The sequence below is a fragment of the Dermacentor andersoni genome, chromosome 3 (genome assembly GCF_023375885.2).
Source record: "Dermacentor andersoni chromosome 3, qqDerAnde1_hic_scaffold, whole genome shotgun sequence".
NCBI classification, from domain to species: Eukaryota; Metazoa; Arthropoda; class Arachnida; order Ixodida; family Ixodidae; genus Dermacentor; species Dermacentor andersoni.
In genome coordinates, this window is record NC_092816.1 from 8,095,443 (window position 1) to 8,113,722 (window position 18,280).

Here is an 18,280-nt window from a genome sequence, read left to right on the forward strand (position 1 = left end):
TTTTGCCCGAATAAACAGATAAATACACAGTACTTTCCAATTGTGTTTGCAATTATAGCGACGTAGTAGTTGATGCTATAAATGATAAATGAAGTAGAAGTAACAAAGGGTTCCACAGCCAAAGTTGCGGCAAGCCATGGACATTCTGGGGTATAACCCCAATTTTACAGCTCCCAGATTTACAGGCTAATTGACCGCACAAGCAAACGTTGAATATCTCTTGATGCTGCAGACACAATTTAGCTGTTAAATGTTGCAAATACAGTTGCAAATACAGTATTGCAACCTCGTTGATACGATCCTGTTACACACGATTTCCCGGTGCCAATGTTCGCAATCGAGAACACAAGAAATGACCCAACAGAGTTATACCCGTGTCACACGGGCACATTTGGAAGGCCTTCCGGTCGACGGCCTTCGAAACGCCAGAACTCTCTCGACTCAAAGGAGTTGCCGCGCTGCTACACGGCACTTTTGAAAGGCCGTTGAGTGGTTCCGGCGTTTCTCGCCAAATTGTGTGGCGTTGCGTATCTTTATTTTCGTTTTCTTGTCACAAAAAGTTAAACAACGTTAAAACCACTTAAAAGCACTATAATTTCTTTTATGTTTGTTTATACATTAAAACAATTGTTTATACATTGCCTTACATATATGTTTAGTTTTTAAGTTGTTGAGTAGCGAAACTGCGGCAACGTTTGCGTCGCTGCACGTCGCTGTTGTCGAGAGTGTGTGTAGTTCGCGCATATCAAGTGGCAAAAATACTTTTTTGAATAATTGATAACACTCATATATAGTATTTTTAGAGCATTTTGGTTTGATTTGTTCTTTCTAAACGTGAGTTGGAGCACACTGTGAACGAGAGGGCAGGTTCGCGCTGTTTCCGTTTCCGTTGCTCAAAGGCCATCGAGATTTCGATAGAGTTGTAAGGTGCTCCGTTGACTCAATAGACTATTGACTCGGCGGCCGTCGAAACCGCCCGTGTAGCAGCTCGAACTTGACCTTTGAGTCAACTGACTATCGGTTGGAAGGCCTTCCAAACGCCCGTGTGACACGGGTATTACATAGTTACAACAGTTACAATTCACATTGCTGAAACGTTACTCACCACAACATATGACTTCAAGTATTATTCAAGACTACAGAAGTTATTTGTTTGATCTGCTGCTTTTCTTGACAATTAAAAGCTTGGAAAAAAAAAATAAACCTACAAACCGAATACCTCAGAGTCTTTAATTTTACTTCGTGCCATAGCAAGGATGTACTTTTGTTTCATCTGCTTGTCCCTACATCGTGCAGTCACGCACACAGAAGAAGAGACTATCTGGGTTTTCTACAGGGTTTCAGTACGCGATCGCGCTCTGGATCTGCTTGTGTCTGCCTCAGTCCTTGTGTGGCACTCACTTGTACTACTAATCAGGTTTTCTCATGCACAGTGTGCGGAATCATGCGTAGTACAAAATGAGACAAATGCATCAGCTCGCATGAGAGACCGTCACCGGAAGTGCGCCGCGCAGCAATAAAAACGAGAGAGAGAGAGAGAGAGAGAGAGAGAGAGAGAGAGAGAGAGAGAGAGAGAGAGAGAGAGAGAGAGAGAGAGAGAGGCGGGGCCTGTGACATATGCGATATGCAATCCTCCGGCTTTGGTATGGGAGAATGCAGGGTAGGAATTTCGCTTGCAGAGGCTAGATGGGGGCAAGTGGAGAGAGTGTCTATGTTGGTGGTGAAGCTTGCCTCCGGAAATCGTGGGTTTGCGGCACTTCAAATATTTCTAGCTCTGCTATTAATGAACCAATTTGAAAAATTCTTGCTGCAGACTGCTCCCTAGAGGGCCTGTAACAACTTCCAGCGTATAACCAAATTTGCAATGTGGCCTGGTATGGGGCCCTTAAAAGGAACTGCATCAATGTTACATTATAAAACTTATCTCCAGAAGCTTAAATCTTTACTTTAACATTTAATACAGCTTTTCTGAGTTATGGAGTTAATGGAGAATACCATAGTAACTTGGGATTTGCTGATGATATTGCCTTGCTTAGTAACTCAGGGGACCAATTGCAATACATGCTCACTGACCTGGAGAGGTAAAGCAGAAGGGTTGGTCTAAAAATTAATCTGCAGAAAACTAAAGTAATGTTTAACAGTCTCGGAAGAGAACAGCAGTTTACTATAGGTAGCAAGGCACTGGAAGTGGTAAGGGAATACATCTACTTAGGACAAGTAGTGACCGCAGATCCGGATTATGAGACTGAAATAATCAGAACAATAAGAATGGGCTGGGGCGCGTTTGGCAGGCATTCTCAGATCATGAGCAGCAGGTTGCCATTATCCCTCAAGAGAAAAGTGTATAACAGCTGTGTCTTACCAGTACTCACCTACAGGGCAGGAACCTGGAGGCTTACGAAAAGGGTTCTACTCAAATTGAGGACGACACAACGAGCTATGGAAAGAGGAATGATGGGTGTAACGTTAAGGGATAAGAAAAGAGCAGATTGGGTGAGGGAACAAACGCGAGTTAATGACATCTTAGTTGAAATCAAGAAAAACAAATGGGCATGGGCAGGACATGTAATGAGGAGGGAAGATAACCGATGGTCATTAAGGGTCACGAACTGGATTCCAAGGGAAGGGAAACGTAGCAGGGGACGGCAGAAAGTTAGGTGGGAGGATGAGATTAAGAAGTTTGCAGGGACAACATGGCCACAATTAATACATGACCGGGGTAGTTGCAGAAGTATGGGAGAGGCCTTTGCCCTGCAGTGGGCGTAACCAGGCTGATGATGATGATGACAGCTTTTCTCTTCAGGGCTGGGATTCAGGGTGCATGCCTTCAATTTGTGTTTAAGCTTTATAAATGCGATCAGCATTATTTGCCTACTCTGTCTGTCTGTCTAGCCTCTTACGCCGATCTAGTGGCCCAAGTTGTCTACCAGCTTGGACCACTATGTATGTTCTCATGGTCATGATGCTGTTGTGGTCATTCGTTTGTTGTCATTTCAGCTACGTGATCTGACCCTCGTCATGCTATCGTCATCACACCTTCTATGCCGATCCTGTGGACCCAAGTTGTCTAATAGCTTGGGTCACTAGGTATGTGCTCGTGGTTGTTTTGCCACAGTGGTCATTTCATTGTCGTCACTACAGTTTTGTCATCAGACTCTCGTCCCGCCATCATCGTCACACAGGCTTCGTCATGTCATTGTTGTCTTCCCATTGTCCTCAGGCTGTTTTCATGCCATCGATGTCATTGTGTCTTCGTCATGGATTCGTTTTCATACCTCCATCATTCTGCGTTGTGATTGTTACATCACCTTCGTCATCTGACTCTTTTAATGTTGCCGTCCTCATGCCATCATCGTCACACAGTCGTCGACATACCATTGTCATCATGCAGTCATTGTCAAACTGTCGTTTTAACATCTTGATCACTTCAGTAACGTCATCCCAAAGCTTTTGTCAATTTATCAATGCCAATCCGTCTTCATCATTGTACTGTATGAGGGACGTTCCGAAAGTAAGTTCTGTCATTTATTTTCACAGGAAAACTTCATTGAAAAAAAAAAAAAAAAACCCCATGACATCATGAATTTATTTATTTATTTATTTCAAATACCTTACAGGCCCTATGGGGGCATAGTGTAAGGGGGGGTTACAAAATCAAAGCATAAAAAAAAAAAGCGTAAGCAGCCTTCTGAAGTTTAGTACAAAAGATGTGCTTCAATGCAGGGCTCATCAACATTACTACAAAGATCAAAACATGAAAAAGGAGGAACTGAAGTAATAAAATGCCACAAAGGTCACTACAAGGAAAGAACACGAGTAAAATTTAACCTAAGGCACTAATACTAGAAAGTAAAATATGGGAAAAATGAACAGATCAAGGAGTACAATGCTTCAAGGGATACCTTGGGAAAAAGACGCAGAAAAGCAATAATATATGCAGGGCATACAAGTGAACACGTGATGCAGCATAAAATACCAATTCATAAGATACACCTTACACTACTTTTCCACATAGTCGCCACCAACATTGAGACATTTGTCATAGCGTGCAATCAGTTTGAAGAGACAACTTTGGTAAAACTTGATGCAGTGCGATGCAAGGAATTGTCGCACAGCCTGCTCCACCTCAGCATTGTTTTGGTAGTGACATCTCGAGAGTACGGATTTCAATGCAGGGAACTGGTGAAAGTCTGACGGGGCAAGATAGGGGCTTTAGGCCGGGTGATCGTCTCTCCCATCCAAAGCACTGAATCTAATCTTGTGCGAGTCTTGCAGTGTGTAGTTTTGTGTTGTCGTCCAAGCGCACAACACGTTCACTCAAGAGGCCTGGTCTCTTTCATCGAATGGCAGATCTGAGTTTGGTGAGGGTGACACAGTAGCGTGCCACATTGATGGTCCCTTCATGGAGGAAATCAAAAAGAATCACACCTCTTGCATCCCAGAACACCATTGCCATAACCTTTCCTGCAGAGGGTGACACTTTGAATGCTTTTCCTGACTGGTGAACTGGCATGCTTCCATGTCATTGAGGCAGCCTTGGTTTCTGCGGTAATGTGGTGCACCCATGTCTCATCACCTGTGATGATTCTGAACAGCAATTCATTTCCCTCTCGCACGTACTGCATCAAGTGCATCTTGTGATCCAGAGTCAGGTTTCTTGGCACCCATCTTGCAGACACTATTCGGTAACCCAAAACATCATGGAGCATGTGATGGGCCTGCGAATGACCAATACGTAGTGTGGATGCCATGTCTGACATCGTTATGCGCCTGTCCGCTAACACTATGTCCTGTACTCTAGTAATGTTGTTTTCATTCGTGGATGTGGAGGGAAGCCCACTTTGATCTTCATCCTCCGCAGTCTGCCTTCCTTCAATGAACATGCAACACCAGCAACCAACCATTTGATGAGACATGTCTTCCCCACAAACGATCTGCAGGCGTTCATTGATGACAGACACACTAGTCCCACGTGCCCATTCATACCGGATCACAGCATGCACTTCCATTGGCAACCATGTTGCCAGCACATGTCTTTCTGCCATTGTGATTTGTATTCGAATAACCTCGGGCACACCGGTCTGCTGCTACTCTCTTCTTCAGCGCTCTGCGCATGCGTCATTCTTCCTCCACTGACATCCCTTCCTTCGTTGAACCAGCAATGGGCATGGATTCTTATGGCTATTGTTTGTCTCACATGATGTACCATCTTCTCTTTAAAAAAAATGACGAAACTTACTTTCCGATCATCTCTCGTAATTATGCTGCCATTGTCATGCCAATGTCGTCATGCCATTGTGGTTGTGCCATAATCGTCACTCCAGCTTGAACCTGCTGTCGTCGCCACACCTGCATCGACATGCCATTGTCGTCATAAACTTGTTGTCATCAGATTGTCCTCATACCGTTTTCATGCCATCGTCATCATTGCTTCATCCTCATACAATCGTCATTACGCATTCGTTGTCATACTACTGTCATGATGCCGTCGACGTCATTCCATTTTCATCATTCTAACCTCAACATTTGACTCTTGTTATGCTGTTTTCATCAGACCATCGTTGTCAAAAAGTTGTCATCATAGCATTGTCACCATGTTGTTGTCGTCCCTCTGTCGTCTTACCATTGTCATCAGTTCAGTAAGGTCATGCCGTTGTCATCATAGTGCCTTAGTCAATTGATCGACGTCATTCGTCCTTTGTCATTCTAGCATAATCATGCTGTTCTCATTCAACCATCGTCATTTCGTCTTCGTCAGACAGTGGTCTTGAAACATTTGTTGTCATACCCTTGTCTTGATGCCGCAGTAGTTGTTAAATTGTCACCATTCCAGCTTAGTCATCTGATTCTCATCATACAACCATCGTCCACACCCCGTCATCGTCATCTCATTGTCCTAATGTCTTCATCATAAATAATACTGTCATTATACCATGGTCATTTTGTTGTCGTCCTGCTGTTGTCGTTGTACCGTCTTTGTCATTCCACTAATGTCATTCCATTGTTGTCATTGTTTGGTGTCATACAGTCGACGTCATATCTACATGCTTATGGAAGACCATGGCGGTATATTAGAGTATACCGCATATAGCCGAAGCAACAGAAGTCTCAGAATGACCACTACAAATAGGCCGATATAACGTAAAATTATTCCTATCTGCTTTTATTCTAAACTGGCAATTAGCTCACCCTGATAGGTCAAAATGGCTCGTGCTCTGCCCTAATAGGCGTGGCACCCCCCCCCCCATATGGGCAGAGCCCAAGCCATTTTGACCTACCACAGAGGGCTAATGGCCCATTTGGAATAAAAACAGAGTGGAATAGTTTTATGCTATACCAGCCATGTATGGTGTATTGTTACACTGCTCGACTTCTAATCACATTCTAATCCACCGACAATCATCATGAGATGTGTTCAGCTGTAAATTTTTTTGTATTACTTCCAGAACAATCCAAAAATTTATTTTCCTAGCATTTATATAACACTCTCGGATTTCTGCATACAGAATGCTACCATGTGCTGAAAAAATTCCCCAAATTTGTCATTGGTAACTGATTCTGTAGAGATCCAAAAACAAACAAAATGGTTCTTCCAGTTATTCTAGCACAGACAGATCATCAGTAGCTTTGAAGATCAAAACTACAGTTTTATGATGCTGATGCGAACCGCCAGGAGTCAATCTAAAGATGACATAACCATTTGGTGGCCAAATAGGATTTTATCAATTTTACATCACAGGAAAAAATGACTTGGGATGTTCAACATGAAATTGAACTAATGCTCTCCCTTTTTCAAGCTGCGCATTTTAACCAATATGCCATAGCCACTTTGCATTAGTGTAGAGAGACAATATTTGCGCTGGGCACTGACAAGTGACCATGGTATCTAGTCGGGCCCATCTCGTGTACCATACCACGACGACCGGCCATGCACTAACAGAGAGTTGGTCCTCACAATGTTCCTCCTACTGAGAGCCTACTGCATCTGTAATGAAAGAAAAACATCCTGGCATTGATGTGCAAAGCTCAGGCTGACCTGAGGCAATTGCTTGGAGATGCGACGGAACACGTGGTAGTAGAGGTCCCAAGCCTGAGTCAGGTCTTTGACATTCAAAGAACGTTGGTACTTCTTGCACCATTCCAGAGCCTCTGCCAAGTCTCTACCATAGGCCTGCAAAGGTTCAATGTCATAATGTCAATGTCACTCAGTATTCCAAAGGCTGCGATGCCACACAGACAGTCAAATTTCACTCTAACAAAATGGGTTATAACAGAGCAATGGACATTATGAAATAATTATAATTCCTCTTCAAGATTACCTATAAACCTGTGCATTTAGGATCTCGCTCATTGAATCTATTCATAGGAAAGCAATACTTTCCTGTGAATAGATACAATGAAGCTCTTTTAGTTCATAACAAAGATTTACTGATCATTTCGCACTGATTAGGGAAACATTTGACAATGCTTAAAGCTGGTAGTTATTCTACTGACACAGCAGTCTAAACTCTTGCAAGCTGTCAGCTACACGGTAATGTGCTAAATGACATGCTTTGCCATGCTGGTAGAGATGGCCATGTTCTATCGATGCTGCCTCCTGCATTCTGTGCATACAACATCTTAGCAACATTTTTGGCTAAATTCAGGAACAAAAAAATTTTATGCATGCTATAGCAAAAAAAAAAAAAAAAAAAAAAAATGCTTCCAATGCTTGCCACTAATGGTCTGAAAGGAAGCTACATAAATGCCGAGGAAAGATGAGATGGCAATGACTATAACTACTGCCATCAAAAATGAGTGGCATGTCTTATAGAAGAAGCAAACTTCTTCCAGGCAGTCACTGTGAACAATTTTCAGGACACTTTGTCCATGGCACTTAACCTTTAGGTGCCATGCCCAAGCATACTCGTCCGGGGCTTATCCACACCACTGGCAATGCCTGAGTAAGCCACCTCACACTTTTCACATAGACCTTGCCTTTCCCAAGACAATTAGCAAACAAGACACACTTGTATATTGGTAGTGCCATCTGCACAGCAGTTGCTTAAACTCAATTTGTATGACAGGTTTTGTTTTTATGTGACAAATGGTGCGACAAAGCTTATCTATTGGTGTTGCTCCCATCACGTTTTTTGACATTGCAAACTGGCTCGAAAACGCCACGAATTTTTCGGATGATGAAGAAATTCCAAGAACGTTCTTATGAGCTCTGATTCAGAGAACTTCAATTTTGATTACGAGGTAGGTGTCAAATGACAATGATCACAACGAAGACATCATGTTGCCCACGCAACAGTAATTATGCAAATTAAAGTTATTAATTATCATGTCTCAATTTTTGTTTGAACTTTCACATTTAGAAACTTTATAAAATTTTAGCAAGATATGACCAATAAATAGCCTTTGAATTTAGAGTATTCTAATGTTTTATCTAGACAGAAATAGAATTTGTTGCACTTTTGAAAAACCTCTGGAATACAGCAGGTGGAAATGCCGAACACACTTGGCAGACATGCCACACACAGGAAATATACAGCAAAATTATGCCAAAGCTGTGATAGGCTGTGCAGGCTGGAGCCTTAGAGAGAATGACATTTGAGCAGACCTGGTGGAAGGAGGTCTCTCGAAGTGTCTGCGGCCCCCGCTCCATCATTGCATGTAGGGGCTCCAAGGTGGCGAACATGCCCTTGACATTGCGCTCGCCAAAGTAGAGCCGTGAGGCCTCTTCAAGGCCTTCGTGCCACAGCTCATGCCACAGAATGGCCACCCGTATCAGCTCTTCACTCACCTGCACAGTACACAAGACATGCCCTGCAGTTATGACACTGCAATTTCGCCTACTGCACACTATAAGCTAATGAGTTGTGCAAGACTCTGTAAGGTAAAGGAAATTTCACAAAGGGAAAGTTGTTATCCACCTGAAAGTAACATTATGCTACAAAAACAACCTCTACATGTTCCTCAGTAAGAGACTCCCGAGCTGAAGAATGAGTTGTTCAGGTCCATGAATTGAATTTGGCCCCAATATCTTACCAGAGGGGTTACTCTACCAAATGAGCTAACCAGGACACTGTCAGATGATTGGGCAAAAGTGAATTAATCGACAACTCAGAGCGGAGCAACTGCACAAAATGTAAGAAAAACAGAATACAGTCAAACCCGGCTATATCGAACTCGCAAAAAAACGCCTATCAGTTCGATATAGAGCATAATTCGATATAAGCCTGCTAAATAATTGGATGTCGTAAAGGCACATACCATTTATAAAATCACTTTATTGAGGAAACTAGCTTAGTTTCGCATAAATTAGTCCTGCATTTTCTTCTGCTTGGGCAATTTCGCTGCCTGCGACGCACGCACTTCCCCACATTGTCTAAGGAGTCGGAGCAGCTGAGGCTGCAACCTTCCGCATTCGCGCAGAAGCACCGGACTAATGCGAGTGCACCAATCACTTCGGAGGATGTGGGCAAAGGACCGTAGTTGCTTTCCTCAACGTGACTACTTTCATTTGTGCTCAGTACGATGTCAGCGATGTAGTCTTCGTTTCCGGGCTCTACCGTGGTTGCGACACCATCATCTGCACTCACAAACTCGTCCACCGTTGATTCGAATGTCCCGGAAATTTTGACAGCTCGCTCCAAACTTCGGCAACACCGGCAATGGCTTCGTCGCATTCATCACAATTTACAGTCATCACCGAGCACGCGGAAACCGGCATGTATGAAGAACGCCTCGTACACGGCCGTGCGTACGCGTCGGGCGCCATGGGCACCGGGTTGCGAGTCTGGCCCCTTTAGCCCTAATCGTGCCGAGTGCTCCTCGGAATCTTGCACGCTGCGGGGACATCGCGTTCGACGCGATTTATGATTTCGATCTTCACGACGAAAGGCGAATTCTGCCGCTTCATCACGGCAACACTGCGGGAGAAGGCCCACAAGGCGCAAACACGATAAACCAGAGAAGCAGCCCGACAACTCCCACTTTCGCCATCTTGCACGAAGAGCGCACAAGAACCTCTGATTGGCTGTCTGAACAAGCGCTGTAGGCGGGCCAGGATCATTTTTTGCTGGGGAGTGTCGATTGGATTCAACAACAAAGAAAGGAAGGACGCTTGATTCTGCAACCCGTGAGGGAGCACGGCGAAGCGTCGTCAGGGGAAAGGGAGTGGGAAGTGAAAGATGATAGAGAAAGAGGGAGGATAATAGACTTTACTATGCGCGACAGGGGGAGTGTCGACGGCTCGCCCGAACAGCCCGAGGCAGCGCGGTCATGGTAGGGAGAGCGGTTGGATGAAGCCGCGCCGCCGGGTTTCCCCGCTACCGCAAGGGAAAGCCAACTTCTTGGGGCACTTTTCCGCCGTTGACGTTCGATATATCGGGAGTCACTGCAATATTTGTTCGATGCAAGCGTAATTTTTGCTATATATACTCATTGTAACTATACCGTGACCACAAATTGTTCGATATATAGAATAATTCGATGTAAACGGGTTCGATATAGTCGGGTTCGACTGTACAGCAAAACCTGGCTGAATAAAATATGGTATTGCAGTCACCAAAGCTTTCAGTTGCATGAGTAGATGAAAGGGTGTAAGTTTTGGATACCACTCTACATTGTTTCAATGGCGATGGGAGTAATTGCAGGAAAGCCTGCACAAATGCCTAAGTAGTCATGTAGGTTAAAAAAAAAAAAACGATTTGTGACTGTACGGTGAGTAATACAAGAAACAAAATTAATTGCCCAGGACTGGCTACAATGCCGTGAATATTCAATGACATTACAAGTTATCCTTTTATCGACGAATGTTGCCTACCGGCAACATACCAGAAAAGCATTTTTTTTTCTTGCAAAGTTTTGGGATGTGCAGTAAAACCTTGTTATAACGAAACGGGATGTAATTAACTAGTGGATATAACAAAGCAATTGTAATTCCCCTTGAAATTTCAATAGATGACCATGTATTGAAATCCTCGTTTTAATGTAGTTAATATTCCCTCGCAATGGGCATAAAGAACCTTCTTTTTTTTCACAACGAGCATTTACTGAGAATTTTGGTAGCTGTCAGGTCAATGTCTTATAGCGCACGACGCAATGCATCTCCTGTGCGTGCCTCCTGGCCTCCCCCTTCCCGTGGAACTCATGGACCCGCCCGCTCTTCTGCTGTGTGCCTGGGGCAGTGCCGACTGCAGTTTTGTTGTTGTTTGTCGTTGCCTGCATGTGCATCAAGGATATCAGCGTTTCTATCGGTTTGTTCATGCGAGTTCCTGCTGCCAGAAAGGAGATGGACAATGGCAATGGCAAACGGGTGCCTAAAACGATATCAATGAAGCAGAAGGCGGCTATGCTGAAAGCCGTCGAGTCCTGCATGAAGGAGAAAAATGTGGCCAAAGATTTCGGCTTAGCATTGAGCACGCTGTCGACAATTTTGAGTAGCAAAGAAACTGTCACCGGTGCTGTCGCATGTGGTGTAAAAGGCGACAGAAAGAAGCTGCGAGCCCCCGCCTTTGAAGCTGTAGAGAAGGCGGTCTTCAAGTGGTTTTTGGATGCAAGAGCAAGCGGCACTCCTATGAGTTGGGCGCTGTTGCAACGGAAAGCAAGGGACTTCGCATGTATCATGGGGTACAACCATCTTGTGGCGAGTGCCAGCTGGCTGCAGTGTTTCAAGGAGTGCCACGACATCATCGGCAGGACTGTCAGCGGGGAAGCACAGTCTGTCGAATGCGAAGCTGCAGTGGCGTGGGTGGAGACAAACGTTGGGCAGTATCTTGTAGAAAAATGCAGCGTCATTTACGTTGTAGATATCTTTGTCTTCATACTTTTCAAGTAGAGCTTGGAGCCGATGTTGGTGCCATATGTCTACAACGTCGTGGTTCACGGCTGCGCTTTTGCTAACAATTGACTTCGAGGTCATGCCATGTCGTTTCTTGAACTGCTCAAGCCAGCCATTGCTGCACTTGAAATCTTTATGGCCCATTTGGAGGGTGAGAGCTTCGGCTTTTGCAGCAAGTGCAGGTCCATGTATGGGAACATTGCCACTCCTAACGTTCCTCCGCCACTGTAGAAGTGCACCTTCCACTTCGGCGTATTTCGAATTAGGATTCCTCTTTCTCTCTTTTCAAAGCCATCCAGCACAGCTTCCTTGTTTTTCAATACAGTTCATGAAGTAGACGGGGGTATGCCGAATTCCTTCGCGATGTCAGTTTTCTGCCGGCTGCCTTTTTCCACTTCTTTTATCAGCAAGGGAGAATCAGGAGAGGGCATAGTGTGCCTCTCCCCTGTCTATGCCGGCTCTCGACGCGACGGCGCGGGGGAAGATGGGCGCGTGTGCTCCCCACAACCGATTCTGGCTGCTGAGTTCAGCGGATGACGTATCTTCGTCAGTCAACCCTGGTGTTGTAGAGAGCCCCCTTCCAGACCCAAGAGTATATATATTCCAGTTGTTATCAAGTTCCCCTGCTCTGTGTTAGTTTTGTGAGGGCAATAAAAGGTTATTGCTGATACGCCTTGTAGCGATGGTGCCTCGCGATATGACCCACGCAGCAACATAACACTGGCGACGAGGGTGAGACTGAATGAGACCGCCACAATGGGAAGCTAGCTCCGTCCAGTGCTTACTCGTTCACAATGACGGCCACCACAACGGAGGGGCTCGAGCCTTTCGATATCACTCACCCTGAAGAGTGGGAGAATATGCAGAACGTGTTCAGTTCTTCCTTGAGGCGCAAGACGTTACGGACGCCAGAGAGAAGAGATCGACATTCTTCAGCCGCTGCGGTCCTGCCACTTTTCAATTAGCCAGGACACTCGTGGCACCGGCCCCGCTGAAGGATACACCGTACGAAACAATCCTCGCCATTCTGCGCGACCACCTAGCGCCGAAACCACCGGAGCTTCCCAGACGATATGAATTCCATCGCCGCAACCAGGCACCAAGTGAGTCTGCCGCCGCCTACCTCGCTGCCCTTCAAACGATGGCACAGCACTGCAACTTCAACGACCTCGACACCGTGCTACGGGATCAATTCGTGTTCAGACTGCAGAACGACATGGTGAAGCGGCGACTACTGGCGAAAAAAGAGGTGTCTTTCACCAGCGCTGTCGAGGAAACAGTCGCCGCTGAGGCCATTGCCCGGGAAGCCAGCCTAGGCTCGTTTCAAACCATCAACACGCCGCATTTCGAGCTTATGCATCAAGGGACGACGACTGGCTATGATGGCGAGCAAGACACTGCCGAAGATGTTCTTTGGTTACGTGCTAGCCCCACTCAGCGACGAGACACCGAGAGATTGGTGGGCGGCCCCTGCACCAGCTGTGGAGGCCCGCACGAGAACACCGTCTGTGTCGTTTCCGTGGTGCCGAGTGCAGGGAATGTAGAAAAACCGGGCACATTGCTAAGGTCTGCCGGTCCCGGAGGCAGCTTCGCCCATGTTGAAATGCCAGAGACTAAGCCTGGATGCAACAATTCAAGACCACTCCTCGCATAAACATTTCATACTGCGACGACTTGGCAGTTACTGCTATCGACGAAGTGTCTAAACCCGCCAAGAGGAAGTTAGATGTGAGTGTAAAAATCGAAGGCACACAGTGCCAGATGGAGGTGGATTCAGGATCAACTTTTTTTATTATCTCCAACGCCACAGCCAGACACACTTTTCCAAAGGGGCATGTTCAAAACCTACAGCCACTTTACGTTATCATGAGGGACTATCAAGCCAACCGTATTGCTGTACATGGAGTTGGTACCGTCCGAGTGCAGTTCAAAGATTTTGATGGCCCATTGCGCCTGGTCATTGTCAAGGGCGAGCGCCTAAGTGTTCTCGGGCAGGATTGGTTTCTGGCACTCGGTATCAATATCATGGGAGTGCAATGCATCAATCAGCAACCATCCTCACTTGATAACATATTCTGCGACTTTGCCTCTGTGTTCGACGGGATGCTGGGCTGCTACAAGGGACCGCCCGTGCAGCTTGCACTTAACCCTGAGGTTGTGCCTATCTGCCTGAAAGCAAGAAGGGTTCCTTTCGCACTGCAACCAAAAATCGACGCCGAACTGGACAAATTGATACAAGGAATCCTAGAGCCGGTTGACCACGCTCGTTGGGAAACCCCTATTGTTCCGCCACTGAAGGCAAATGGGGACGTCCGCATCATTGCAGACTACAATTGCACCATCAACAAAGCCCTGCAGCAGCACTTGTATCCGGTACCAGCTGTCAACCACCTGCTGACATCTCTCTCTGGTGGAACTGCCTTTGCAAAGCTAGACTTTGCACAGGCCTACCAACAGCTCCCAGTGACTGCTGAATCTGTAGAGGTGCAGACCATTGTGACGCATTGGGTGCTTTCCGCATTAGATGATTACAATTTGGTGTCAGCGTCGCACCTGGCATCTTCCAGAGTTTAATGGAGAACCTATTCCGCAGACTACCAGGCGTCATTCCATATTTTGATGATGTCCTCATTTCAGGTGCATCACACCAGGAATTACTTAGTCGCTTTCGAGAGGTCCTTCAGCGGTTCCAAGATGCAGGGCTTAAGGTCAAGACGGAGAAATGCCAGCTAGGAGTGACTCAAGTGGAATTTTTAGGTTTCCGAGTCAATGCTGAGGAAATCTACCCCACACTGGCCAAGAAGCAAGCCATCCTTAATGCACCGCAGCCGTTGAACAGAGCCGAGCTGCAAGTCGTCCTGGGTCTTCTCAATTTCTATCATGCATTCCTTCCACACAAGGCCACTGTCGCTGGACCCCTGCACTGTTTGTTAGACAAGAAGGTCCTCTGGCTGTGGGGAAACCTACAACAAACTGCGTTCGACAATGTCAAGAAGCTACTGGCGTCTAACCAGGCGCTGACACACTTCGATGAGAAGAAGGTAATCCTTGCCTGCGATGTGTCCCCGTACGGAATAGGAACGGTGTTGAGTCACAGAATTCTGGATGACATGGAAGCACCAATCGCTTTTTATTCAAGAACCTTATCCTCTACAGAGCGGAATTAAGCCCAGATTGATAAGGAGGCACTCACTGCGGTTGCCAGAGTAAAGAAGTTCCATGACTACGTATTCGGCTGCCCATTTCAGATCCATATAGACCACAAGCCGCTCCTGGGGCTCTTCACATCAGACCGGCAAACGCCACAAATGCTTTCACCGGGAATGTTGTGTTGGTCCATTTTTCTGAATGGATACCAGCATACTCTCCATCACCGACCAGGAAAACAGTTAGGCCACGCAGATGGCCTCAACAGACTGCCTCAAGCGGACCAGTGCCAGGATGACCCTTCGTCAGCAGAGGTCATCATGCTTCTGAACGTACTTCCAGAATCTCCAGTCCATGCAGACAATGTGGCTAAGTACTCCGCCAAGGATGCTATCCTCTCCCGTGTCCTCAAGTGGGTGTGGAAGGGGCGGCCAAGGTGCGCTCCAAGTTCCCAATTCACACCATTCGTGTCCAGGCAACATGAGCTGTTCACCCACAAGGGATGCTTACTGAGAAGTGACCGTGTGGCGATTCCACAGAAGTTGCGTTTCCGGGTCCTCGAAGCTCTGCATGTCGGACACCCCGGCATCTTCAGAATGAAAGCGCTTGCCCGCAGTTATGTATGGTGGCCCGGCATGGATGCAGCCATTGAGGAATGGGTCCGGCGATGCTTTCCTTGCCAGGAAACATGGCCCGAGATGCCTCGGGCACCTGTGCACCCATGGGAGACAACCCAGACTCCATGGTCACGCCTGCACATTGATTTCGCTGGTCCATTCCAAGGACAGACCTTCTTGATTGTGGTGGATTCTTATTCCAAATGGCTGGAGGCGACACCAATGTCGTCAGTGACATCGAGTGCTGTAATCACTACCTTACGAAGATTGTTCGCAACTCATGGCCTGCCAGATACCCTTGTCTCAGACAATGGCCCGCAATTCACACCCACAGAATTTCGAGCGTTCTTGGATGCCAACCTAATCCGCCAAGTGACATCTGCACCGTTCTACCCATCCATGAATGGGCAGGCTGAAAGGATGGTATGGACCACCAAAGAGGCATTATCTCGAACAATCTGAGGAAGCTGGGCACAGCGCCTGGCAGACTTCACTATACAGCAGCATGCAACTCCGCACACAGTCACGGGACGCTCCCCGTGTGAGTTGTTGATGGGCCGCTGGCTGTCTACCATGCTGGATAGGCTGCACCCAGATCGGGCCCCTGACAAGTCCTCCCGGTTGCTCAGAAGCTTTGCCTACACCATGCACATTCCAATCCGACGACCCTGTATTTGTACGTAACTACAGCCAGGGCCCACAATGGGCGTCTGCTGTGATTTCCAGAGCAACTGGCCCGATCTCTTATGAGGTTGCTCTTCCGGACGGCCGTGTGTGTCGCCAGCACGTGGACCAGCTAGATCGTCGGAGCAGCATTCCCATGAGGTTAGCTGAAACCGTACCTGGAGGACAGCCTGAGGTCCGGCCTGCATCAAGCCCTTCACCTGGCAGAGTGAGCAGCAGCAAGACATCAGATCCCAGTGAAACCGAGGAGCAACCAACAGTCATGCTCCCTTCAGACGACATAGCAGCACCTCAGCCAGAGAATCGCCGGGCCCACGCCGTTCGCAGCGTTCCCAGAAGACACCCCAACATCTTCAGGACTTTGTGCTGGCATTGGCTGACTGTTGAGTCCAAACTAAGGGGGAAGGAGTGTTGTGTACCAATTCTGGCCGCTGAGTTCAGCGGATGACGTATCTTCGTCAGTCAATCCTGGTGTTGAAGAGCGCCCCCTTCCGGCCCCAAGAGTATATATAATCCAGTTGTTATCAAGTTCCCCTATTCTGTTTTGTTTCGTGACGGCAATAAAAGGTTATTGTCAATACGCCTTGTAGCAATGGTGCCTCGTTATATGACCAACGCAGCAACATAACAGCGACGGTTGCAATGCCGGGTTTGGCATCGACTTCATGTGTAGCGGAAGAAAGGCGATCGGAGTTGTGAAGACCAAGAAGCAGGAACTGCAGAAGGGCACCCCTAATCTTGGAAGATTGTGCTTGGGAGCGCAGGCTGGAAGAGGGCAGCTTTGGAGGAGCAGCGTCGTCCAAACTGGCAGCGAGCAGATGAGGAGTTGACATGAAATCGAGTGAGAGGAGTGACTGCCGTCCAAACGGCTTGCAGACTGGAGAGCGAATTAGGAGGGGAAGGTAGTGGCTGCCTTTATAAGGGGGAGGGGGGGGGGTGCGGAGGTCACAGACGACTACGAGAGTATCACACTTAAAATCGCCGCAAATGCTGTGGCTCTAGTCTGAGGTTGTGTTTGTTGTGCTCAATAAACAATTAGCCGCTCATTGTGGGTACGCAGCGCGATTGCTAAAACTGAATGGTTTTGCAGCAAGAGCTTTGCATGATCACTGGGCAATTTTTTCCCGAGGTGCGCAGTTGTGAAGTTTGCAAAACGAGTTTTTCGTCGCACTATTGTCGATGACACTGCTAATTCTATGGTTCGAGTGGCGGTGTTCGTGCAATGTCACATCCGTGCCATTGACAAATGTTTAGGAAGAAAATTCAATGACCCTACCATGCATTTAGATCGTGAATCAAGCATGACTGGCTCGAGAAAATCGCTGGGGAAACACCAGCTTGTGTTGACCCGCCATGTTGACAACCTGACTTGCCGCTGGTGACGCTCGGATTTTTCGTGTTTTTGGCAAGTTATCAGTCAATTTGCACCGTCAAAAGTGCAACAAAGCTAGGGGCGGTGTTTTATTGTGATGCAGGCTGATTATGACGAGCGGTGAGCAAATTTCTAGACCAAAGTTGTCTTCCCGATATGTTAACATACTTTTTGTGTTAAACATGGCAGTTATAATCTAAGGGACACTTCTTTTGTGCTTTTCGGCCAATTTCAGCACCAGAACTGCTCTTCAGAGTGGTAAAACTTTGCTTGTTGAGTGCGCACCATGGAATGTTACGGCGCGTGTCTGCCCGCAGTCTTTTGGCCATTTTTTGGCATCCAAGAGACCGCTGTTTTCTGGCATCACAAAGTATCAGGAAAACCATATTTTAATGTGGATTCTATCACAGACACCAGCGATGCGATAGCGAATGAGATTGCTGCACCATGGAATTTGACAGCTTCCGTTCACTCCACAGTAAACAGCTGGGAGCACTTGACACTGGCTTGGTGCCCGTCACCAGGAGGTCATCCACCGTGGGTTTGGTACTTTCGCGGCCTGTTCTGTGCTTGCATGAGACTAATTTGTCGGTGGCATTAATTTGACAGTACATGGGCAAAAGGGTCGCC

General features: G+C 46.9%; 1 protein-coding gene across 3 annotated transcripts in view; it reads right to left on the reverse strand.

The window, feature by feature from the left end:
- The window catches only part of mTor (serine/threonine-protein kinase Tor), a 388,261-nt gene that overhangs the window by 62,143 nt on the left and 307,838 nt on the right, over positions 1–18,280 (reverse strand). For all 3 annotated transcript variants that reach the window (XM_072287059.1, XM_072287057.1, XM_072287058.1), the window contains 2 exons: positions 8,606–8,788; positions 7,037–7,171 (listed from right to left, as the gene is read on the reverse strand). In XM_072287059.1, coding sequence (XP_072143160.1) covers positions 7,037–7,171; positions 8,606–8,788 — 318 coding nt within the window. The remainder of the gene's footprint in view (positions 1–7,036; positions 7,172–8,605; positions 8,789–18,280) is intronic.